Raw genomic sequence first — 23,206 nt, 5'->3', positions numbered from 1 at the left:
CCGCGCAAGCGCGGGAAGGCCCCTGCGCGTGCGCATCACTAGCGACCAGTATCGCGCGGCTTCTTCCCGCCCGCCTTCTGCCCTCCCTTCCGCGGTTTCCCGGCGACGGCCGTAAGTGGAGGGCGGAAGCCGCCCGCGAGACCAGCCGTAAACGGCTCCCTCGCGCCACTTCCGGCCGGCTTCCGCAGACGGGGCTGGTGGGCGATCGTGAGGCGCCGGAGGACGTTCCTTGCGGCCGGAGCCATGGAGATGCCCCTGCCGCCCGACGGTGAGGCCCAGCCTCGGCTCGGGGACCGTTTCTCTCTCCCCGGAATCCCTTCTTGGCCCGCCCCGCCTTCCGGGGTTTCCGGGCCTAGGAGGGGGCGGGGCTCGGCCTCCCGGGTTCGCCTGCGGCCTCTCCCGCGGGTCCCCGCATCCCCGGCGCGCGTGTGGCCTCTTTCGGGACCCGTACAAGGGCGGCCTCTCCGGGGCCCAGCCCCAGGGACCCCGGCCCGGCGGACGGGGGCTGGGACGCCAGGGCTCCCGGATTTGGGCGGTCCTCCCTGACGCCCCGCGTGGCCTTTTCTCCGTCCTCCAGACCAGGAGCTTCGAAATGTCATCGACAAGCTGGCCCAGTTCGTGGCTCGCAACGGGCCCGAGTTTGAGAAGATGACGATGGAAAAGCAGAAGGACAACCCGAAATTCTCGTTTCTGTTCGGAGGCGAGTTCTACAGTTACTACAAGTGCAAGTTGGCGCTGGAGCAGCAGCAGCGTGAGTTCTCTCCAGCTCTCAGGCCACCCCTTCCAAGCGATTCCTTTCTCCGATTCCAGTTCGTGCTCTGCCACAAACCGCCTTCTTTCGGCCGCATGCTCAGTCTCCGAAAATGGGGCAGCTCGGCCTTCACGATCCCAGGGCCCTGCCCCGAGCGGCTGCTGGGTCCGAGTGTAATAGAGAACGAGGTTATTGATCCTCTTCCTGGGCTCCGGATCAGGGATTTCTGTATTGTTCTGCAGATGTGACGACTTAGGTCAGCAGAAGTACAGTGGGCGCTTCAGTGTTTTCCAGAGCGGAAGTGATGGAGGCTGGACTGGGACCCTAGTGGCAGGTGTCCAGAACCCTTTGTGGGACTCTTGGGTCTAGCAAGATTTTTGTGCATTTCAGGTGTTTGCAGCCCAGATCTAAAAGACTTGTTCTTTGGGTTTTAGTTCTTGGCAGATATTTGCCGTTTATTTATGTTCACTGAGTTGTGTATCAGGCTTCCAGCCCTGCCCTCAAAGAGTTTAAGATGGGTTTAGAATGGCCTTTGAATAATAGTCACCACGTGGTAAGAGCCCACATCTGTCTTGTTTAGTATCACATTTCAAGCTTGTAGATGACATTAAATGAATAAGTAGGGGGTTGCCAAGTGGTAGGCATCGAAACGTGTATATTTCCTAAGACTATAGGTTTCCTGAAGCCAACCAGACCTTGTTTGGGGCGTTGTGTTATATAATACGTGGTAGGTAGTAGGTGTTCAATAAAAAGTTGGTAAGAAACAGCAAATGTGCGTTGGCTTGAATAAACACGGTGTGTTTAGGGAGCCATAAGAGTACTGTGAGAAGCCCACCATGGCTAGGGCCTAGAACGTGTGTAGAGGAGGGAAGGGTTTGAGCTGGAGTGATAAATACCAGGGGAAAGTTTGGATTTTCTCCCTCATTCCGGTATTTCATTTGGTGCCAGTTAGGAGTTAGGTTTGAGGTGTAGGTGGGAGTTTGCCTGCAATTGTAGGCAAATTGTTTTATGCACTTAAGTGTTTTGGAGCAACCATTCATCAGCCCCAGCACGTCACCTTGAAAACAGCTGCTACAGGCAGTGGAAAGCCACGAGAGTGTTTCAAAGAAGGGAGAGGTGGGTCAGGTTTGTGGGGCCAGTGTGGAGGACAGGGTGGAGGGAGCATGAATGGAGGCTGGGACCATTGAGGTCTGCACGTGACAGAACAGGGCATTTGATGGTAAGGTCTGAATTAGGTCAGCAGGTTGGGTCAGAGGGAGTGGGCATGGGGGCAAGTAGGGTTAAGGGGTAGAATCCATGAACTAGGGTCCCAGTTGGATATTTATGAGGGTGTCATAACCAGGCAGAGGAGGACAGTGCTTTGGCCCAAGTGACCATGAGGTGAGGTGCTGTTTTCCCTGCAAGGGAGCCCACTCCCTCCCTGGACTGTCAGAAATTGGGGGCTGCTTGGGACTTGGCATTATAACGGGGGGGAAGGATGGAGTGCTTCTAACAGGGGAAGTTGGCTCAGGAAATGTCTTCTGCTGGTAACGACATCTCTGCTGAGATTAAAGAGGATGTCAGAGTTCGTCAGATGGAAACAGAGGAGAGCAGTGTTTAGGCAAAGGAAAGAGCCTTAGGGAGGGTTGGGAGTGGAGGGAGCAACAGCTCAGGGTGGCTAAAACCCAGAGAAGGAAGGATTGTTGGAGTGGACAGAGGCCAGGGTACAGATGACGGAGGGCTGGCTTGCCAGGGACTCAGGAATTCTGGAAGCTTTTGGGGAGATCTTGGCGGATTTCAGTACTGTGTTCTGGAACAGGCTTAGCCACTGTGTAGCTGGCCCTTCACCCTGGTAGTTTGAGAAGAGTGAGCCCCAAGACTGTTCTAGAATGGCGCTTCACAAACTCTGGTGAAGAATTAGATTGTATTTTTCATTTTTTTAAAACCCAACCTGTTGTGGAAAGCGTACTTTTGCAAAATACAACAAAGTGAACTGCGAACCATCAAGCCACTATGAAGATGCCAGAATGATCGTTGGCCATTTGTATACTCGGTCCGGGTTTCGCCAAGGGCTGAGCCTCGGACCACACTTTCACCAGCAGCACTCTGGCTGTGGTATTTCGAAGAGGTGTAGAGGGCAGGACTGGACTCAGGAGACCAGTTCCAAGGGCGATGCAGGTGACAGCAGAGTCACAGCAGTGACGGCAGGGACACAGATCGGAGTGTGATGTAGGAGGTTCCGACTTGACTACCCGGGGTGACCTATCAGTGTAGGGTGCAAGGGAGTGGGGAGTGCCCAGACCTCCTGGGCTTCGGGCGTGGGCCTAACTGTGACAGCCGCGGAGCCTGGGAAGGGCCCTGGAGAGGTGGAGCATGCGGCGAGAGGACACATGTGCCTGTTTGAGGTGCCTGTGGAAAGCCCGTGGGCTGTTGGGTCTGTAATCAGATCCACAGTGCAAGGAATACAGGATGGTGACAACAGGTAGGAGCCGTGGCTTGCAAACGTAACTGCAGCCTCAAGTTACCATGTCACGCTCCCCAGTGGGCTCGCGCAGAGAAGAGGGTGGAACTAGGCATCCCAGCATCCCAGGGTCAGGCAGAGAAAGACAACGGGGCCTGGGGGCAGCCACACAGGCCAAGTGAGATTGGGACCTGAGACCGGGCCACCGGCCTGAAGAAGGATGTCCACAGGGGTTGGCAGGAGGGGGGTGCAGAGCCAGACCGCCATGGAACGAGATAAACGGGAGGCGCAGAATTAAAGATGAGCCTCAGCTGTAAAGTTGTTGAGAGGAGGCGTGAGACAAAGTTTTTAAAGACAGAAACTGCTGAGGAGGCTGGGGAACGAGAGACCCCCCTTGGGGTGGGGCTGTTTATGATCTGGGTTCAACTTGGGCTGGGGCCTGGGTGAGGGGTGGAGAGGGTGGGGGGTGATGGGCTCAGTCTCAGCTGGAAGGCCAGTGGGCAAGGCCGGATGGCAGGCTAGGGAAGGGCAAGGTGACGTCACACAGAAGAGGGCCCTTAGGGTCGAGGGCAGGACTAGGGCCCTTCGAGTTGAAGGCAGAGCGGGAGGAGCCGGGCTCAGAGTGAGGGGCTGCCGTGCAGCATGGGGGTCCTCTTGTGGATGGCTCGAATAGGGAGGGGAAGTGTCTGCGCCTTGGAGCTGCCCAACGGGCAGCCGCGGGGACGCTTGGGCCCTGGCCACCTCCTCATGGGGGCCACCTTTCCTCCTCTGTCACCAGTCATCTGCAAGCAGCAGGCCCCAGAGCTGGAGCCGGCCGCGGCCCTGCCGCCCCTGCCGCAGCCCCCGCTGGCCCCGGCTGCGCCCATCCCGCCGGCCCAGGGAGCCCCATCCATGGACGAGCTCATCCAGCAGAGCCAGTGGAACCTGCAGCAGCAGGAGCAGCACCTGTTAGCTCTCAGACAGGTACGGGGCCTGCTCCTCCTCTGCCCTCTCCCTCCCTCCCCTGCTGGCCCTGGGAGGAGGGGGGAGTCCCGAGGAGGCCTGGGGCCCTCCCTGCTTCCCCTCTTGGTCCTGAGGCGGGTAGCCGGAGCTCAGCCTGGGCCTCAGCGTTTGCATCTGTGTGTTGGGACTAAGAACGGTTATCAGAAGAATCCGCCACCATGTGCCAGCACTGAAGACAGGGCTGCCACCCCTTGGGGTGTGTTTAGCGGGACCCCTGACGCGGGACACAGTTCTTCGTGAAGTCATTCCACAAGCTCTTTGACGCGCAGACACCCTTCGTGATGGGGTGGACGTCCACAAGTGGGGCCACGCGCTCGAAGGCCGGGTGGCCTCTGGTGCCATTGGCCCCAGCTCCTGCCAGCTAGGCCACCCCAGGCTGTCACGGGGAAGGACCCTTTGGTCCTGATTTGTCACGGTTTGAGTTTTTGGCAAAGTACAGCAGGACGAATTGCCAGAAAGACGATGAATGAAAAATAAAACACCTGAAGCGCCAGCTCCATTTTTATTACCAGATTCAGGATGTAAAACTACTGTCATTTTGCCGAAAACAAAACCTTCCAGAACGCTCCCCCTCGGTTCCCATGCAGAGCTCGTCCGGGACCGGGTGGCCCGGCTCGGCCAGCCCTGAGCTGACTGCACAGCCCACAGCAGCACTGGGCCTCAGCCACTTCGCGGTCTGCGAATCTAGTGTGCGAGACCCCGCGCCACGTTTTAACTCCCGTTTCCCCGACTGCTTGTGTGGTTGCTCTCTTTTCCCTTGACCGGTGACTGTGTGTTGTCTTTGGACTGTTTGTCCACACTGGTCGCTCAGTTTTCATTCTGTTTTTGTTGAATTGATTGGCTGCCCTTCTGGGTGTTCGTTTTTCCATCCATCGCCTCGGGGGCAGATATCCTCTCTTGCTACGTTTTGTCTTGTTCTATCTTCTCCCTGCCTGCCCTGGTCATGGCTGTGACCATGACTGTCCCAGATGCGTGTCTCGGGCTTCAGGTGTGAGGGACAGGACCTCCTGATGCTGGGGGCAGGGCGTGGATGGGCCCGGCTCAGCCTGGGCTGAGGTCCCTCCTCACTCAGCCTCCCTCCTGCTTGGCCTCCCAGGAGCAGGTGACAGCGGCCGTGGCCCACGCGGTGGAGCAGCAGATGCAGAAGCTCCTGGAGGAGACCCAGCTGGACATGAATGAGTTTGACAACCTGCTTCAACCCATCATCGACACGTGTACCAAAGATGCCATCTCGGTGAGTGCGGGAGCGGGGGTTGGGCGGGTGCTCCCAGAATCTGGCGCTCCCGATGAGATGGGAGCCTCCTGTGGCCTGCGTAGGGTGGCAGTGCTCTGGGGGGAACCCCATCTGCCCCTTGTCTCCGCTCTCGAGCCCTGCGGGCAGGTGTGCTGCTTCCGGGGAGAGGGAGCCACGAGGCAGGCAGAAGCCTGGGTGTGCAGCGGAGCGCTTGGACGCCACGCCCTCAGGGCCCGCCCTCGGCCTCCTGGGCGCCTGCACGCGTGTGGCCCGGCGGGGAGCTCCTCCCTGCTCACCATCGGCCTGGCTGTTGCAGGCCGGGAAGAACTGGATGTTTAGCAACGCCAAGTCCCCTCCTCACTGCGAGCTGATGGCGGGCCACCTCCGGAACCGCATCACAGCCGACGGGGCACACTTCGAGTTGCGGCTGCACCTCATCTACCTGATCAACGACGTGCTGCACCACTGGTGAGGGCCCCGCCAGGCTCCGCCTTGCCTGTCCCCCGTCTTCTGGCCCTCTACTGGGCTGCTGTTGTGCACTCAGTAGCTTGGCTTGGCCCGGGACCGTGGGCGTCGCGTGTCCAAAGACCCCAGAGGAGGATTGGTCTGAGCCATGAGCCCTCCATCGGGAGGACACCCCACCATCCCCTACATCTTGGCCCCTTCCCTAGACCCTTCACGTCACCCAGGCCACCGTCCCCTGACTCCTTACTTTCCTCGGGCAGCTTCTGGGTGCCTTTCGGCATCTGTCTGTGTCAGCTGCCCGCTTCTCTTCGTTGACACACACACACACACACACACTCGCTCACTCAGTCACCCTGCTGCCCGACTCTGCTTTGCTTCAGGTCCCTCCCATGGGGTCCTCTTTGCTACCCTCTGTCCCACCACCCTGAAACCCACCCCCACCACACACACAGCCCTCCCGAGGCCAGGCCAGCGTTTACTTCTGCACAGCCTCTTTGGTACCTTACGACAAAGGTTAACTTAAAGAAAATCAGACACCTGAGCCAAAGCAGGCCTGGGGAGGAAACCGGCAGAAGCACAGATTACTGGTGAGGCTAGCGCTTAGCCGTCAAGACTGGCTGCCAAGTTTGGCTTTGAGCTTGGCCTGGCTGAAGGGGACGGCTCCCACGAGAGCAGCAGAAGCTGCCCGCCTCCCTCCCGACCCTTACCCCATCTCGTCCCATCTCCTGCCGCGAGTGTGCGGTCTGGGTCCCCGCCCCTCCGCTCCCTGTTTCCTGTGCCAGGCAGATGGCTCTGTTACCACTCGGCCACTCCCTGCTTCGTCCCTCCATTATTTTTCTGCTGTGGGGAAATAGGCAGCTGCTCAGAACCTTCTCTGCTCTCCTGCTTTCACCAGCCACTGTGTTGACCAGGGCAGCTCTGCAGAGACGGCCCTGTTTCTGGGCTCCTCCTGAGCTCTGCTCTGTCCAGAAGCCTAGTGCTGCGCCCTGTCCTCCTCCCAGGACTGCCCTCCCCTTTTCCCCGTCCCCTGTCCCTCTTCCCAGGGCTGCACTCCCTGCTCTCTCGGAGCACCCTCTGGTGAGCTAGGTGCTGGGAGGGCCTTGGGCTGCTCATCTTCTGCCCTGCATCCTCCTCCAGGAGGCAACGTGTACCACCGGGTTCTGCCACCTAACTTCACAGCCACAGGGGCCTCCACACCCATGTACACAGAGTGCCCCCTAGGAAGTTGTGAGGACGGGCCGGCTGGCATGGCCAGCATGCTCCCTCTGCCTCCTGAGATGCGGAGCTCGAGCCAAGGTCTCCTTGTGCATAGGGGGGCACAGGGCTGAGTGAGGCCACACGGACAGCTGGGGTTCCTACAGGCCTTGTGTCCATCACCGGGGCGAAAGGGTTGTCTTACTGATCAGGAGACCAGGGTGACAGGCCTCGCCCTGAAGGTCCCCAGGCTGTTCTTTCCCTCCTCCCATTGCTGTCCGTCTGTCACTTGGGCCCAGATGCCAGCATAGGTCTTGTGGGGAGCCCAGCCCTCGTCCCGGCCGGGTTGGGGGCCCGTGTCCCGAGAAGGCAGAGGGTGCTGTGGCTGGAGCCGCAATGGTAACGGGCGCGTGGCCGGGTCCCGCCCCAGGGCCCTGACGCGCGGAAGGTCTCTCCCTCACAGCCAGCGCAAGCAGGCCAGGGAGCTGCTGGCCGCCCTGCAGAAAGTCGTGGTGCCCATCTACTGCACCAGCTTCTTGGCCGTGGAGGAGGACAAGCAGCAGAAGATCGCCCGGGTACGTGGGGCAGCCAGGAGAGGCAGGGGGAGAGGGGCGGGGGGCGGGGGGAGAGGGGGTGGTGGTGCTGAATTTTCTTCTGACGCGGCCTCTCCCTCCTCCCCCCACGTCCAGCTCCTGCAGCTCTGGGAGAAGAACGGCTACTTTGACGACTCCATCATCCAGCAGCTACAGAGCCCAGCCCTGGGGCTCGGCCAGTACCAGGTGGGCGCCACCTCCACCCGTGCCGCTCCCCGGGACCGGTGCGGATCCCCCCCCAGGGCCCGGAGGGTGGGGCGTCTGCGACCCCAGCACGTTGCCACAAGTCGAGGGGACCGCAGCCCCCGCCTGGGCCAGGAACGGCTGGTGGGGTGGGGCGGGGATTTCAGAGGCTGGGTGGCGTCTTCCAAAACTGGGCTCCTGCACGTGTCTCCGGGGCGGTGGTGAGCAGTGGGAGGCCGGGCTCTGAACAGCAGCCTGTGGGGGCTCCCGCCCTGTCCACAGTAGCCAGGGAGCCCCTGCCCGCCGAGCCCGCCTGCCTTTTCCCTGGTGCTCTGGCGACCGGGCTGCCCCATTCAGGCCCTGCTGTTGGCAGTCTCTGGCCTGTTGGCGCCGGTCCTCCGGGCTGGCTTCCGCACAACGGAAGCGTCAGAGAGCCTCAAGGCAGTCTTAGCCGTCGTGGTCGTGCCCCGTACGTGCATGTCTGCCTCCTCTCTGAGGACAGGGGTGCGGGGCCGGGAGGGGAGGACCAGCCGGGTGTCCTTGGTCACCTCTACCGTGGCACCGGCATCGCTGCCGCATCCACAGCTGCTAGAAGAAAAAGCAGAGCTCCTACCCCCTCCCTTGGGCCGAAAGGTAGCGTTTTTCTGCAGAGATGTGGTGGGAGTGTCAGAAGCTGTGTTGGCTGTGTCCTCTTGGTGGTCTTGAATGCCACCTCCCCGCAGGGGAGAATCTTTCATGCTCAGAGAGGCAGGAGGAGCAAATGCGTGGTGTACTTTTAAAAACGCTTTCCCATTTTTTGTTGTCGCGAAATAAAACACCCGGTCGGTGACGTTAACTGCTTTTTTCCTGCTGAGTTGGTGACAACAGCTCATGTTCATGGTGCTGCCCTAGTCTCTTTGCATGTGTTATTTCACCGAGTTCTCCCTCAAATCCCTGGAGGTAGGTCCCAATACCGTTACATTTTACAGATGAGGAAATTGAGGTTCAGGGAGGTTGTGACTTGCTCAGAGCTGTGTAGCGAGTAAGGACCATAACCTAGAATTTTGTCAGTGTTGGTGGGTTTTTTGTTGTTGGTTTTTTGGCTTTTTGTTTTGTTTTGTTTTGTTTTTAGTTTATTTTGAGAGAGACAGAGTGCTAGCTGGAGAGGGGCAGAGAGAGGGAGAGCAAGAATCACAGGCTCATAGTGCAGAGCCCGACACAGGGCTCAAACCCACAAAACTGTAAGACCAGGACCTAAGCTGAAATCAAGAGTTGGCTGCTCAACTGACTGAGCCACCCAGGGGCCCCTCAGTGTTGAGTTTTTAACAGTTGTGTGACAGCCAAGGACATGGCTGTCGAGGCTCGTTCCCTTTACTAGGGATTTACTTAACTGCAACGAACATTCTCGTCTCTGTGCTTGTCGAGACTGTTATGTGACAGTCACCTGCCTGCCTGCTCCGGGCTCCTGGGCCTCACTGCCCAAGGCACTGTCCCAGATTCCAGGGGCTTTCCAGGGTTTGCTCCAGAAGGTTTGGGCCGAGGCAGCGAGCCCTGAGGCTGCCATCCTGAGCGCCGGCTGCTCTCCTCTCTCTCTGCCAGGCGACACTCATCAACGAGTACTCCTCGGTGGTCCAGCCGGTGCAGCTGGCTTTCCAACAGCAGATCCAGACCCTCAAGACGCAGCACGAGGAGTTTGTCAACAGCCTGGCCCAGCAGCAGCAGCAACAGCAGCAGCAGCAGCAGCAGCAGCAGCAGATCCAAATGCCACAGATGGAAGCTGAAGTCAAGGCCACCCCGCCGCCGCCTGCCCCGCCTCCGGCCCCCACACCCACCCCTGCCATCCCGCCAACCACCCAGCCTGGTACGGGGCTCCCTCAGCACCCACCCCGGGAGGCAGCTTCAGGAAGGCAGCCTTCTCCCGCAGAGAAGGACTCCGGTTCCGTGGGCCCCAAACCGGGCCCAGTCCCAGGGCCAGATTCTAACCTGTTTCCAAACACTAGGCCTGGAGATTTCACAGGTGAATATGACCAAACCCTTACAAATCAGAGGATTCCTTTCCTGTACGAACTACCCCAGAGAACGCAGAGAGAGGAAAGCTGCCCAGATCATTTTTTGAGACCAGAATAACTTTTATATCAGATGGACAAAGAGAAAGAACGATAAAGGTCCTGCAACGTCACTTCTGAATACAAATGCAGAACTACTTACCACCTGAAATCCAGCAAAGTATTTAAAGGCACATCACGGTCAAATAGGGTTTGCCCCAGGAATGCGGAAGGATGGTGCAACATGTAAAAAGTCTCAGGAGATAACAGATGAGCTGGGAAAGAACGATCTTTCAACAAGATGTAGAAAGGGCATTTAATAAAAATCAGTAGTGGGAATTTTTGAGCAAACGAGAGATGGGGCAGAAGTTAAGGTGTTGGGAGGCTTTCAGAGGAGGGGGTATGTCGTGTGTGAGGTCAGTCCCCCCCACTCCTCACTGCCGTCCTGTAGGCGATCGCTTTCCAGTGGGGTCACACAGCAGGAGTTTACTGAGAGGTAAAGGCCCTGCCTGGGTTGGTCCCGCAGTGGTCGCTGAACATCTTTTCGGGCGACACCTCCTGCTGACTGCTGTCCTTGCTAACCACCTTCCTGCCTGGCTCTAGATGACAGCAAGCCTCCCATCCAGATGCCTGGCTCCTCTGAGTACGATGCCTCCGGGGGAGTCCAGGATCCTGCCGCTGCCGGCCCCCGGGGCCCTGGACCCCACGATCAGATCCCACCTAACAAGCCCCCGTGGTTTGACCAGCCTCATCCCGTGGCTCCTTGGGGCCAGCAGCAGGTATTTTCCCAAACTTGCGGTAGGGGGGGTGGGGGCGGGGGGTGGGCGCTGTCCTGTGTGGGTCGATGGGCTTTTCCCGGCTTGCTGGGGAAACCTGAGATTCTGCAGCACGGCCCTGGGGCTGAGCGGGTAGGGGAGAGAGACCAGCCCCACGTTCCTGAGGGGCAGGGGCAGAACAAGGCAAGTCAGCTCTTCACACCCATCCCTGCTACTACCTTACCGCCTTAGGAGCACAGGACCCTGTGTTCTGTGAGGGCTGGGAAGCTTCATAGGGTTTGAGTACAGCCAGGTGAATGGTTTCTGCCCCCTTAACTGGTTCAGCTAGCACAGTGCCAACATTTTGTCACCCTGCAAAGAACATGGTGCTTGCATAGAAAAGGAAGGTCAGAAACGGAAGGCTGGCAGTGCTTTCTGGGGCAGAGATGCTGCCCATTGCCTCTGGTTCCTTGGGGTCAGAATTTCTAGGCTGGGGTCATCTCATCCAGCTTCGCATGACTGGGAAACACTGGAAAGATCCGCCTGCTCTCTGGTCACTGGATCTGATTAGACAGAGCTTTTAGGCATGTCCCGCGGCCCCCAATGGATGCAGCCCTGCCAGGGGACTCTGTGGAGGGGGTGGGAGGGAGTCAGCTCGGGACTGACGGCCGGGGGGGGCGGTGTCTGTGGCTTTGCATCCCCATCCCCCACCCCAGCTTCAGGACAAGAGATTTAATTTCACCAAAGATTGGGCATCTCCGTAAAGACGGCTCGCACCTCTGGGTGCCAGCTGTGAGCCGTGTGCCATCGGGCGTTTTATGGGTGCCCTCTACTGAGGGAACAGTTCTTGTCCCCATTCTGTAGGTGTGGAAAACAGAAGCCCTCAGTGTCTCCAGGCTCTACCTTCTCGCTGGGGACTGGCGGATGGGCTCGTGATGAGGGCCACCTCCCTGAGGGTCTGCCCAGAGGCAGCGACACGCTTGGCCTGGCCTGCCCACGTGGTATCTTACACATTTTGAAGTAATTCCCACGTTTAAAGTCTGGCTCTTTCTGACTTCTTGAAAGACCTGAGCGTGTGGTGCAGCCTCGGCCCGCTCTGTGCTGGCGGTCAACGGAGCTTCCCAGCTGTGACCCTAGAGATGGGCCCTCTGGTCGTGCTCCTGGGCACATCCCCCCTCGGCCCTGTTTGGGGTTAGAAGCCCCGTTTTCAGCCTCACAGCAGCAGTTGGGTGAGATCCAGAGCTCATGTTCTCTTCCCCCTGCAGGAAGACACTTCCTGGAACGGGCCCTCGGGAGCAGACCCTGAGACAGGATTTGAGTTCGTACGGGAGGGGGTCCAGAGGACCGTGCAGGGCAGAGGGGAAGTGACAGGGAAGGGAGTGTCCTCAGAGCAGGCATCCGCTGCCACGCGTCCCCGGGCCCAGCTGCTCTGCAAGCACCCAGGGGTGGGGGAACAAGAGGGCATCCGCCGGCTTCTGTGTCTGGTGGTCGTGCGGCCCCGGGGCCTGCCCGGCCCGGATGCGGGCACAGGGAGCCCCCTCCGCTGAGACGCGGGGGCAGCATTGGGAGCGTGAGCCCGGGGTGTGCCCAGGCAGCACGGCGTCCGCCGTGCGGCAGAGGGAAGGAGGTGGCACCAGGTCGGGGCCGGGCCGCCTCCACGGGCGGAGGCCAGTGCCGCAGAGCGGTTGGCCGGTGCCGGCCCGGCCTCGTGGGGGGCTCACGTCCGCCCTTTGCCTTGCAGCCTCCCGAGCAGCCCCCCTACCCGCACCACCAGGGCGGGCCGCCCCACTGCCCACCCTGGAACAACAGCCATGAGGGCATGTGGGGCGAGCAGCGTGGGGACCCCGGCTGGAACGGCCAGCGGGACGCGCCCTGGAACAGCCAGCCCGACCCCAACTGGAACAGCCAGTTCGAGGGCCCCTGGAACAGCCAGCACGAGCAGCCTCCATGGGGCGGAGGCCAGCGCGAGCCGCCCTTCCGCATGCAGCGGCCGCCCCACTTCCGGGGACCCTTCCCGCCCCACCAGCAGCACCCACAGTTCAACCAGCCGCCGCACCCCCACAACTTCAACCGCTTCCCACCTCGCTTCATGCAGGACGACTTTCCCCCGCGGCACCCCTTCGAGCGGCCGCCCTACCCCCACCGCTTCGACTACCCCCAGGGGGACTTCCCCGCCGGTGAGTGCGAAGGCGCCCTCCGTGGGGGCTGTCCTCGGCCCCGTACACGCCCTCCCTCTCCTGCCCCTCGTTCCCGTCCCCTGCTCAGAGGAGGCGCCTCACGGATCGCCCCCCTGAGCGGGCTCATGGCGCAGCTCAGGGTCGTTGCTGCGGGACCTGGCACGTCCCCTGAGTCAAGGTGACAAGCAGAGGGTCACGGGATGTTGTGGAAGCCCAGGCCGGACCCTCGGGAAGGTGGGGAGACGAGCAGAGGCTGGCGGCCCTGGTGGAGGCATGTGGCACACAGCCGGCTGGCTGGCAGGGTGGGAAGTCCTGCTCCCATTTCCCACACAGCCTGGGAAGAGGGCGCTGCGTCTGTCCGTACTGCACGTGAGGAAGGATGTGGGGGTTTGTGGAAGCAAAGTGGCTCCCAAGCCTCACAGTGGGCACGTGGTGCCCCTTCCCGCTTCCTTGTCTGGCTGTTTTCACCAGCTTTTCTAGTTCGTTGCCAATTTTTTTTTTTTTTTTGGAAAGAATCTCTAGTTAAATTTCTCTTTTTAAAAAATGATTTCTACTTTGTCGCTGCTTCTATGTTTGTTTTAAAATTCATTCTTGACCCTAAACTCAGTTGGGACCACTGAGCACATTGATGGCCAGTACAGGTTTCCCCAGGGCTGTACCAAAGCACCGGGCGTCTTGCCCCCCCGCCCCCCCACCCCCGCTCTGGGGGCTGTGAGAGTAGGGGGTCTTCTCCCGTCTTCACATCGGCCTCCCTCTGTGTGTACCTGTGTCCCACTCGCCTCATCAGGACGCTGGTCGTGTTGGCCTGCCTGTGGGACCTCACTGAAAGTTACCTTTTTAAATACCCTGTCTTCAAATAACAGTCATATCCTGGGGTACTGGGGTGGGGAGGCACAATTCAGCCCATAATGTTGCTACAATGTTGTGATTTCCCTTATGGTTCCCTGTTTTTGCCTTGAGCCCACGGGTGTTGGTGTGGGTGCAGGACTGGTCCCCCTGAACCCAGATCCTCCCCACCTGGCTGCAACACCCCAGATAGCGAGAAGCAGCTGGAGAGAAGATGCTGGGCAGGGCTGCCCACGAGCAGGTGTTGGCATCTTTTTCCCTCACTGGACCCCCTTCCGCGGGCGCTCATCACCTTGTAGATTTCAGTTTTTTGCTGTCAGCGCCACCCAGATCACGACCCCCAGCGGGCCTGAGAGGAGTTTCTGTTTTGCAGAGATGGGACCCCCTCACCACCACCCTGGCCACCGCATGCCTCATCCTGGGATCAACGAGCACCCACCCTGGGGTGGGCCCCAGCACCCCGACTTTGGCCCTCCTCCCCACGGCTTCAATGGGCAGCCCCCCCACATGCGGCGACAGGGCCCTCCCCACATCAACCATGATGACCCTAGCCTGGTCCCCAACGTGCCCTACTTCGATCTGCCTGCCGGGCTGATGGCGCCCCTCGTGAAGGTAAGGTCACCATGGCAAGCACCTGCTCGTGCATGTGAGTAGTGGGAGCCGCTTCCCCGCAGGCTACAAATGCTGCCGCCCGGGGCCCCTTCCCTCTGGTTCCCTATGCCCGGCCAGCCTGAGCGGTCAGTGGGAATGTGTCCAAGCCAACGCCTCTACCTGGACTTGAATCCCTGGGGCAAGAATGAGCAAGGCCCGTGTCTCCTCTGCCCCCTCCACGTTCCCCTCCCGGTGCCCCAAGTTCTGTGGCCATGAGCAGCGGGCCAGGCTGGGTGTGAGGTGCAGCCCTCTTGACCCTGGCCCTGGGAAGCCACTTTGTCCAGTGGCTGACAGCAGAGGGATTTCTCAGAGAAGGTGTGGCCTCTGAACTGGGCCCACAGGAAATCCAGGGAGGGGCAGCGCTGGGGGTGGGGGTGGGGGGCAAGGGGAGCAAGGTCGGGCTGCGAACCGCTCAAGAGATGCGCTGAGAGAGGAGCCACTTCTCGTCTACTCTGAGGCCCCGTCAGACTGGCAGTCGAGAAGGGCTGTGCCGGGGCGGAAGGGGGCGGCAAACTGACCTGGTTTCTGGCGAGGGGGTTCCCTGGCTCGGGCTGATGCTGCTCCGACCGGGGAGGGGGCCCTGGGGTAGGAGCTGGGGGCACAGGGCAGAAGTCTGGCCGTATCTGCAATCTGCATCATGTCTGTGGGTGAACCAGGGGGCCTTTCCATCATCTCACCTTGGAGATTGTGTCTCACGTGTTTTCTGGAGGGAGAACTCTGGCCTTTATTGGTCTCCAAAAAGTCCTCAACCGCCTCATTAAGGGATCAGATGACTGGTGTGGCCGCAGCCCTAGTGGGATTTCTCGAGGACAGGATGAGGAACACTCATGCCCGGGGTGACCTTCATCAGACCAGGCCCTTGTGTCCCCCACCCCACTCCCCAGTGCCCACAGCACCCTGGGTGGGCCTGATGGGGGTTCTGGCTGGCGTGCGTGACACCTGTGTTCTTCACTGCAGCTGGAAGACCATGAGTACAAGCCTTTGGACCCAAAAGACATCCGCCTCCCACCCCCCATGCCGCCCAGTGAGAGGCTGCTGGCGGCTGTGGAGGCCTTTTACAGCCCTCCGTCCCACGACAGGCCCAGGAACAGGTACGGGGCTCAGGGAGACTGGGGATGCAGCTGGTGATGGGAGGGTGGCCCCTGTCCCCTCTCCTGACCTGACTCTCCCGAGTTTCGTTTATGGGAAAGACTCCACGCCTTCTGCCCAGGGTAGTGTGAGGTCCAGGTGAGGAAAGTGGTGGCCTATACAACGCTAGGCGTAGGGGCGCCTGGGTGGCTCGGTCGTTTGGGCGTCTGACTCTTGATTTCGGGTCAGTTCGTGATCTCACAGTTCACGGCCTGCCCTTTGCAGGGCCACAGGCCTGTCATCTGGGAGTCAGAGCTCCAGGTTCCCTGTTAGGAACATCGTAAGCCCTAACAGCCGTTTGAGCTGTTTGGGGAAACGCTGATGTGGAAAAGGCATGGGAGCCGGTCGTGCAGCCCAGCCTGACTGCTTCCCAGTGGGAGGCCCGGCCTCTCGGCCCACTTCCCCGTGCGAAGGGCGGCCTCTGCTCACCCGGGTGAGGGACCCTGCTCAGTGTCCGAATGAACAAGGGAAGGGAGGGCCGCACACCCGGACGTGAACTTTCCCCAGTTGGGTGCGGGAGGGAGGCGCACGGAGTCACACGGGAAGGCTTGTGTCTTACAGCGAAGGCTGGGAGCAGAACGGCCTCTATGAGTTCTTTCGAGCAAAGATGCGGGCGCGGCGGAGGAAGGGCCAGGAAAAGCGGAACAGGTGAGCGCACGGGGGCCCGCTCACGGTCCACCTGCCTCCCCAAACTACAGCGGGGCCCTGCCTGGGCTGGGCAGACGCGCTGTCACATCCCGCCCCAGGCTGGCCCGTCTCCCCCTGGCAGGGGGCAGAGGGAGGCCAGTCCGGCCCCTGCCCGGGCCTGGGGGTTTTTTCACGCGAGGCCCAAGTTAAACCTGAGACGCCAGCACCAGAGGTTTGCCCGGGGTCTTCCTGAAAGCCGGGGGCGCCGCTCACCAGCTCTCTCCCTGCAGTGGACCCTCACGGTCTCGGAGCAGATCCAAGAGCCGAGGGCGCTCTTCCTCCCGCTCCAACTCAAGGTCGTCCAAGTCCTCGGGCTCGTACTCCAGGTCCAGATCTCGCTCCTGCTCCCGCTCCTATTCCCGCTCCCGCTCCAGGTAGGCAGGGTGCCGCCCGCGGACCGAGGCCCCTCTGTGGCGCCCGTGGCCGCCGCCGACCGCCCGCCCTGTCCTCCCTGCAGGAGCCGCAGCCGGTCCCGCTCCTCCCGGAGCCGCTCCCGCTCACGGTCCCGCTCCCGCTCCAAGTCCTACTCCCCGGGACGGAGACGCCGGTCGCGGTCCAGGAGCCCCACCCCGCCGTAAGATTTCTGTCTTAACTGTCCAGTGGCCGCTGGTAGCGCTGGAACCCTCTGATGCTTTGCTGTGAATGTTGAAACCTGTCGCTAGAAGACGTGCTCCCGGTGGCCCGTGCTGAGGTGGCACCTCGGGGACCCCGAGTTCTAGCGCGGTGACAGTGGCACCGCCTCGCCTCACACCACGCTCTTGCCTTTTTTGTGGTAACGCTGTAAAGCCTGAGGTGGCGCCTGGGCTGTGTCTGACCCTTCTGGGGGTTCCGTGTGACCTGCCCTCACCGCTCGCCGTGGGGCAGGGGCCATCTTAGGGAGCCCCCCTACCTGGCTGGCGAAGATGACAAAGAAGAATGATAGAGACCCAGGATGTGTGTGTGTGTCCTCCTAACTGGTGAACCTTCGCGTACGCCACACGCTGTAATATTCTAAGAGTTTTCATTCCAATAAATGTATCCGCTCGTTTTTAAAAAACGTAACCTGTCTTAATTTTAGTTCCTCGGCTGGTCTGGGTTCTAATTCAGCACCTCCTATTCCTGATTCAAGGCTCGGGGAAGAAAACAAAGGACATCAGATGCTGGTGAAAATGGGTAAGGTTCCTGGGAAGAACCACCACCCGCTCTGGGCCTTTGGGGCTGGGGAGCCAGAGAAGGTTCCGGCTCTCTGCCAGAACTTCTACAGAGGGCGAGCCTGCGGTTTTTGCTGGCCATTCTTTCTTACCTCATCAGTTACACGCTTGCCGACCACACACGTGCACATCATTCAGCTCTGCACACGGAGTCCTGTTTCACTTCACACATAAATGTGCCAAATTTCGGCTTTCGTGGCTTATAACCGCCCTCCCCCCTTTCTTCTTAAGGCTGGAGTGGATCTGGTGGCCTCGGCGTGAAAGAGCAAGGGATCCAGGACCCCATCAAGGGGGGGGACGTCCGGGACAAGTGGGACCAGTACAAGGGTGTGGGCGTGGCCCTGGACGACCCCTACGAGAACTACCGCAGGAACAAGAGCTACTCCTTCATCGCCCGCATGAAGGCCAGGGACGAGTGCAAGTAGGCGCTCTGCGGGCGGGAGCCACGCCTCGGCCACCGCGTTGGCCACCGGGACCTTCCTGGCTTACTGGCAGTGACAGATGGTAGGGACAGCTCAGTTCTCACACAGCCTCCATCTCTGGGGAGCGGCAGAAGGAAGGAAGGCCACAGCCTGCCTAGTGACGAGCACCACGCTCGATAGCTTGGAAGGCCCCGGGCCCCGCCTGCAAACCGCTCTAACGTAGAAGCACGACCCCGCCAGGAGATGCCCGGGCCCGCGCGGCCAGAGCCTGCTTCCCTTGACGGCGAAGTGAGAAACACGAGACCCTCCACCCCTGGATGAGAATCCCTGACATCTTAAGGCACGGCTGTTTCGCACCTCTCCCCTCGGGCAGATCTGAGCTTCTGCTTAAACCAGTAGGAGCGTGTGGAGGAGAGGCCCTGGGCGAGCGGCCCGGCAGCCTGGGAGCGGGTGTGGGGCCAGCCGGCCCTGCCCGCCTGTGCCCCGCCGACGTGTGGTGGATGGGGAAGCTCAGGCCAGGCGCTGGTTCCAAACAGAAAAACCCTTTTTGATTTGCAAAGTTACACAGGGTTCTTCTCGTTTTTACTCCAGGTCTTTAGTTTTGGAGAAGGGAATGTTGCTCTAAGAGGATCCCAGTGAGAATTTGAAACCCGATTCCTCTGAGACGTGCTGGCCCTTAGTTCATTTATTTTAGTTGTTTGCGTTGACATTTTTTCCCCAAACGTCAGCCGTTTGCTGTACCTGCAGAAACGGAGGTTCTGAGGACACGGACCTGAGGCACCTTCAGGTCCCAGAATGACACCCTCGGAGAGTCTGTACCCTTAGCGTCTCGGCCTGTGTTTTCCACTTAGAGGAACCCAACACCAGCGCTTGCGTGGACCTTCCGCTCCAGGGTGTGGAGAGAGACCCCTGGCTGTGCCTCCCGCTCCTCGTTCCCCTTGCTGCCCCCCTCCCCCCCACAGCCACCACCATCGAGGGAGGTGAGGCCAGGAGGGAGTGGGGTCTGCTGGGCGACGCTGGGGACGGCGTGGGACAGGCCACGCTTGGCGTCTGTGGGCAGCTCGTGCGGTGCCGTTTATTTGTACAGAAACATTTTTGAAAAATTCTTTTCAATAAGATGCAAAGTCCTCTCCAACTTTTCAACCTGATGTGATAAAATATTTGATTTTGTTCTAGGTTTCCTGTAGCTGTGAATTGTTCAAACGTGTCTGATTCAGGATAAAACGTAAACACGTGCTGTTAACAATTTCTTGTGGATTTTACTGTTTTGCCTTCAAATAAAAACTTTTTTTAAAGACCTTCTTCTCTGCGTGTTCAAGTCAGAAGTGTGCTCCAGCCGAGTCGGGAGCAGGCGTGCCTGGAACGCAGAGACTGCGTCCGAGTCGTGCGGTCAGGTCGGGAGCTGCCCTGGCGCCTCATGTGGGTGTGCCCGGCGTGGACACCTGGCCCGGGCTCCTGCTTAGCAGACGGGGCTGTGGTCCCTCCCGTCTATGTCCGCTCACTGGGCGGCCAGCACCCGGCCGGCACAGCCGCTCCGCGGGGCTCCCGACAGGCTGGCGTCCTCCGTCCGGCCGTGAGTGGTGACCACTCCACCCGTGGGGCCACTGCCACCGGCCCGCGCGTCCCCTCGGGGGCCGGGCGAGTTCCACTACTCTGCTAAAGAAGGCTGGAGCTGGGATTCCACGCGGGTGAGTCCTCGGCACCGCCTGCCCCCCGCCACTGTCCCCTGGAAACCAACGTGTGTCGCAGCCGGTGCTCTGGACCTGCTTGTCCGTTCAAACCCACGAATCCCGCCTCTCCTCCGGTCCCCAGAGCTCCTCCTCCACCTCCTCCAGGGCATCCTCCATGGACAGCGGGGCAGGCCTGTGGTGCCTGATGTACTGTGGGGCAGAGGACAGGGGGCCGTCACCACCACCACCTCAGTCCACTGAGGCTTTGGGTGCTGGAGGCAGCACCCGTCCCCAATGGCTCCCGGGCAGGTGGGCAGAAAAAGACCATGACGCGAAGCCACGTGACAATGCTGTGGAAAGAAGAGGAGAGACAAACCCAGACAGGCTCTGGCCAAGGCACCTGCGAGGGATGCGCCCTGACTGCTGGGTCTGAGGGAAGCATGACCACGGCTGGGGGTGGAGGGAGCTGGGGAGTGGGGCTACCGGGGGCGCCCTCAGGGCACACGGGGCGGACAGAAGGGCCCAGAGCAGGCCGTGAGGAGCCACGGGGGGCTACAGGCAGGTGACATGGTCAGATCACTTCAGCTGTATCCCACCAATCGGTGTGTATGATCAACTGAAGTCAAAGAACCCCGTGGGGGTGTGATCATCAGAGTCCACGATGCGGGAAACCGTCGAAGAAACTACCTGTTTACTTGAACAAATGAACTGCAAGGAAACATCAAAGAGATGGGGCAGGGGAAACCCGTAAGCAGGGGTTCTCAAAGTGGGTCCCCTGTGGGCACAAGGGGGAACACCCGCTCCCAGGCCCACCTCTGCTGCCAGCGGAACCCTGGTGGCCCTCGGGGTCTGATGCCGCTCCGAGCCAAGAACCACCGCCCTAAGCCCTAATCAGGAGGCTAAAAAGACCCCAAACATTGATGTACAGGCTTTGGATTCTGAAGAAACAAATAGCAACAAAATGTTCGACTTGCATGAGCCAAGTGGGAATCTACCCCTGGATATCCACCAATACTAAGAAAATAAGGAAAGTTCATTTGGTTTGGGTGTTATAATGACGCTGTGACCATTTTGTTCCAAAGTCCTTAGTTTTAAGAACTACAAAGCAAGATATTTGTGGATAAAAGGATAGAAATGACCGTGCAGAAGTTCATGTGGTGTGATGCCATCTCTAGAAACATTATCATATCTAATACCTAGTATGCTATATATAACATATAGTATGAAACATACATAATATTGTATACTTCATACATAATGTTCCTACTTTACACAGGGAAAATCTAAAGAATATCGAATTCTCTCTGAAATTATGGAGGGCTTTATAAATTACCTACCTCTGTAACAAAATTTTTACAAAATGAGAAGAAAATTTTTACAATCGAACAAAAATTAAATTTAGGGGGGAGCGAGAGGTGAGTGTGACAGTCTTGGCACTTCAGCCCACAGGACTGGGCAGAGCTTGGGGACGGGTCTGCAGAGGGACAGGAGCCCCCACCGAGGAGGTCCCCTTTGCTCCAAGGTCACACACAGCCTAGCCAGCCGCAGCCCACGCCAGGCTGCCTCTCGCTGCCCCCGTCCCATACTGCTCTCGCCAAGGACGAGGACAGCTCCTTTCCCTAGGACTGTAGGTGACTGGGCCCACGGTGTCCCTGCTGCCCGGGCTGAGCCCTGTCCTCCTTCGCGTGCAAAGGCCCCTGCCCTCTCTCCCAGGAAGGGGGTGTGTGCTGCGGTCACCTGTTTGGTTTCCTCCAGGGTGTGGTAGTGGAAGGAGTCTCGGTCCAGGGACTGCAGGAGGGACATGTGCAGGTGCCGGCTGGCCTCCACGAACTGCTGTGTCAGGCTCAGCTGCTGCTTCAGCATGTCGTTGAGCGCCAACGCGGCCGGGCTGTAAGCTGTCAGGGCTGTACCAGCTCCGTGTCACTCCGCCCACCTGCCCGCCTGTCTCCCCAAGGGTGAGGCTCTGGGCCACCCACCCCCCCCACCCCCACCCCACGCTCAGCAGCGTCCCCGCAGGGCCAAGGGGGGCTGCCTTCTGGAAGTGCTGCCACCAGAAATACTGCTGTCTGCGGGCTTGTGTGGGACCCTCAGGAGCTGCACGTGGGATGCTCGGCTCCCAGGCAGAAGCGGAAGCCTCAACTAAACGTCCCACCCGCGGGAAGAAGTCTAGGAAACCCCAAGTTCTGCAACCGCACGATGTGAATCCTGCTCGCACCACTGAGCTGGTCACTGAAAAACGGGTAAGAGGAGGGGCGCCTGGGGGGCTCAGTCGGCTAAGCGTCCTGGCCCTTGGTTTCGGCTCAGGTCATGATCTTGCAATTCATGAGTTCCATCCCCACGTCGGGCTCCGTACTGACTGACAGTGCGGAGCCTGCGTGGGGTTCTCTCTCTCCCTCTGCCTCCCCCAACTTGTGCCGTCTCTGTCTCGAATAAACTCTTAAAGAAATGGGTAAGAGGGTAAATCCTGTTATGTATCTTTAAACATAAAACTAAAATACTTAAAATTAAAAATACAATTAAAGGGGCTCCTGCGTGGCTCAGTCGATTAAGCGTCTGACTCTCGGTCTCAGCTCAGGTCGCGATCTCATGGTGCGTAGGATCGAGCTGACAGCACAGAGCCTGCTTGGGATTCTCTCCCTGCCCCTTCCCTGCGTGCGCTGTCTCTCTCTCTCTCTCAAGAATAAATAAGTAAACTGAAAAATACAATTAAAAATAAAAATAAAAGTTTTAATTAAATTCAAAATATGTTGAAAAATGGAAGCTGTGTAACTGTTAGAAATGATCATTGTCAGGGGCGCCTGGGTGGCACAGTCGGTTAAGCGTCCGACTTCAGCCAGGTCACGATCTCGCGGTCCATGAGTTCGAGCCCCACGTCGGGCTCTGGGCTGATGGCTCAGAGCCTGGAGCCTGCTTCCGATTCTGTGTCTCCCTCTCTCTCTGCCCCTCCCCCGTTCATGCTCTGTCTCTCTCTGTCCCAAAAATAAATAAACGTTGAAAAAAAAAAAAAATTTTAAAAAAAGAAATGATCATTGTCAGACTACAAGAGAACAGAAAAATCTCTGAGATAATAGCAAGCTAAATGGAAGAGTTTTTTGAAAGGATACAAACATTTCAATTGTTACAACCTGTGCATTTTTAACATCTTCATCTTTAAAAAAATTGAAAATGGCAGGGGCGCCTAGGCTCAAGTCGGCTAAGCAGTCGACTTCGGCTCAGGTCACGATCTCACGGTCTGTGGGTTCAAGCCCCGCGTCGGGCTCTGTGCTGACAGCTCAGAGCCTGGAGCCTGCTTCAGCTTCTGTGTCTCCCTCTCTCTCTGCCCCTCCCCACTCATACTCTGTCTCTCTCAAAACCAAATAAACGTTAAAAAAATTTTTTTGTTTTTAATTGAAAAGGAAAAAAAAAAAAAACCCAAGTCCTAGATGGACCTTTGTTTGTGCCCTGTGAGCCACCAGTGGCCCCGTGGGCACCTGACGCGGCCTGGGCTCCCTCAGCAGCTGCTGGGAGGGCCTTCCCCCTGCCCCAGGCTGGACCGGGCCTCCCTAGGACCCCACAACTCCCCCAGACCCTGAAAGGAGTCCAGGCCTGTGGCCGCCACGCTGGCTCACACTCAGGACCTGCCGAGTGTCTTCAGGGGAAAAAGCACCATGTATTCTGGACGTGAAGGCTCAGAGGGGAGTGCGCAAAATAAAAGCAGTGTGGCGGGGGTGGAGGGCCTAGAGGTGTGTTACTCCCAACATTCCTGTCTTATCCGACATGGGTGTCCTTTGGCAACACGGACCAAAGGTTCTCAG

At 59.1% G+C, this 23,206-nt stretch overlaps 2 protein-coding genes across 16 annotated transcripts in view; one reads left to right on the top strand and one right to left on the bottom strand.

Annotated features, from left to right (window-relative positions):
• The first annotated feature begins 55 nt into the window (after window positions 1–55).
• On the top strand, window positions 56–19,040 carry LOC123605475 (calcium homeostasis endoplasmic reticulum protein). 5 transcript variants are annotated; one of them, XM_045492421.1, is made up of 17 exons: window positions 56–268; window positions 578–751; window positions 3,970–4,154; window positions 5,290–5,427; window positions 5,744–5,895; window positions 7,550–7,661; window positions 7,776–7,865; window positions 9,441–9,702; window positions 10,490–10,665; window positions 12,383–12,818; window positions 14,038–14,276; window positions 15,273–15,406; window positions 16,005–16,091; window positions 16,361–16,504; window positions 16,588–16,704; window positions 17,188–17,282; window positions 17,552–19,040. In XM_045492421.1, exons 1-17 carry the CDS (start codon window positions 244–246, stop codon window positions 17,743–17,745), a joined length of 2,760 nt encoding a protein of 919 aa, XP_045348377.1. In that variant the 5' UTR covers window positions 56–243; the 3' UTR covers window positions 17,746–19,040. The 5 variants fall into 5 exon arrangements, with proteins under 5 accessions (XP_045348377.1, XP_045348373.1, XP_045348376.1 ...); XM_045492417.1 differs by having other exon boundaries at window positions 133–268; window positions 9,441–9,858; XM_045492420.1 differs by having other exon boundaries at window positions 133–268; window positions 7,517–7,661.
• Window positions 18,982–23,206, bottom strand: part of CA2H19orf44 (chromosome A2 C19orf44 homolog) — a 22,011-nt gene continuing 17,786 nt past the window's right edge. For 8 of the 11 annotated variants that reach the window (XM_045492422.1, XM_045492424.1, XM_045492426.1 and 5 more), the window contains 3 exons: window positions 21,150–21,316; window positions 19,537–19,762; window positions 18,982–19,393 (listed from right to left, as the gene is read on the bottom strand). In XM_045492422.1, coding sequence (XP_045348378.1) covers window positions 19,158–19,393; window positions 19,537–19,762; window positions 21,150–21,316 — 629 coding nt within the window. In that variant the 3' untranslated portion in view covers window positions 18,982–19,157. Of the gene's footprint in view, window positions 20,121–21,149; window positions 21,317–23,206 lie in introns of all 11 variants that reach the window. The other 3 variants (XM_045492431.1, XM_045492432.1, XM_045492433.1) reach the window with 3 other exon arrangements.

The sequence above is a fragment of the Leopardus geoffroyi genome, chromosome A2 (assembly GCF_018350155.1).
Source record: "Leopardus geoffroyi isolate Oge1 chromosome A2, O.geoffroyi_Oge1_pat1.0, whole genome shotgun sequence".
Lineage (NCBI taxonomy): Eukaryota > Metazoa > Chordata > Mammalia > Carnivora > Felidae > Leopardus > Leopardus geoffroyi.
Note: the sequence above shows the minus strand (reverse complement) of the source record. Positions and strands in the feature narration are given on the sequence as shown.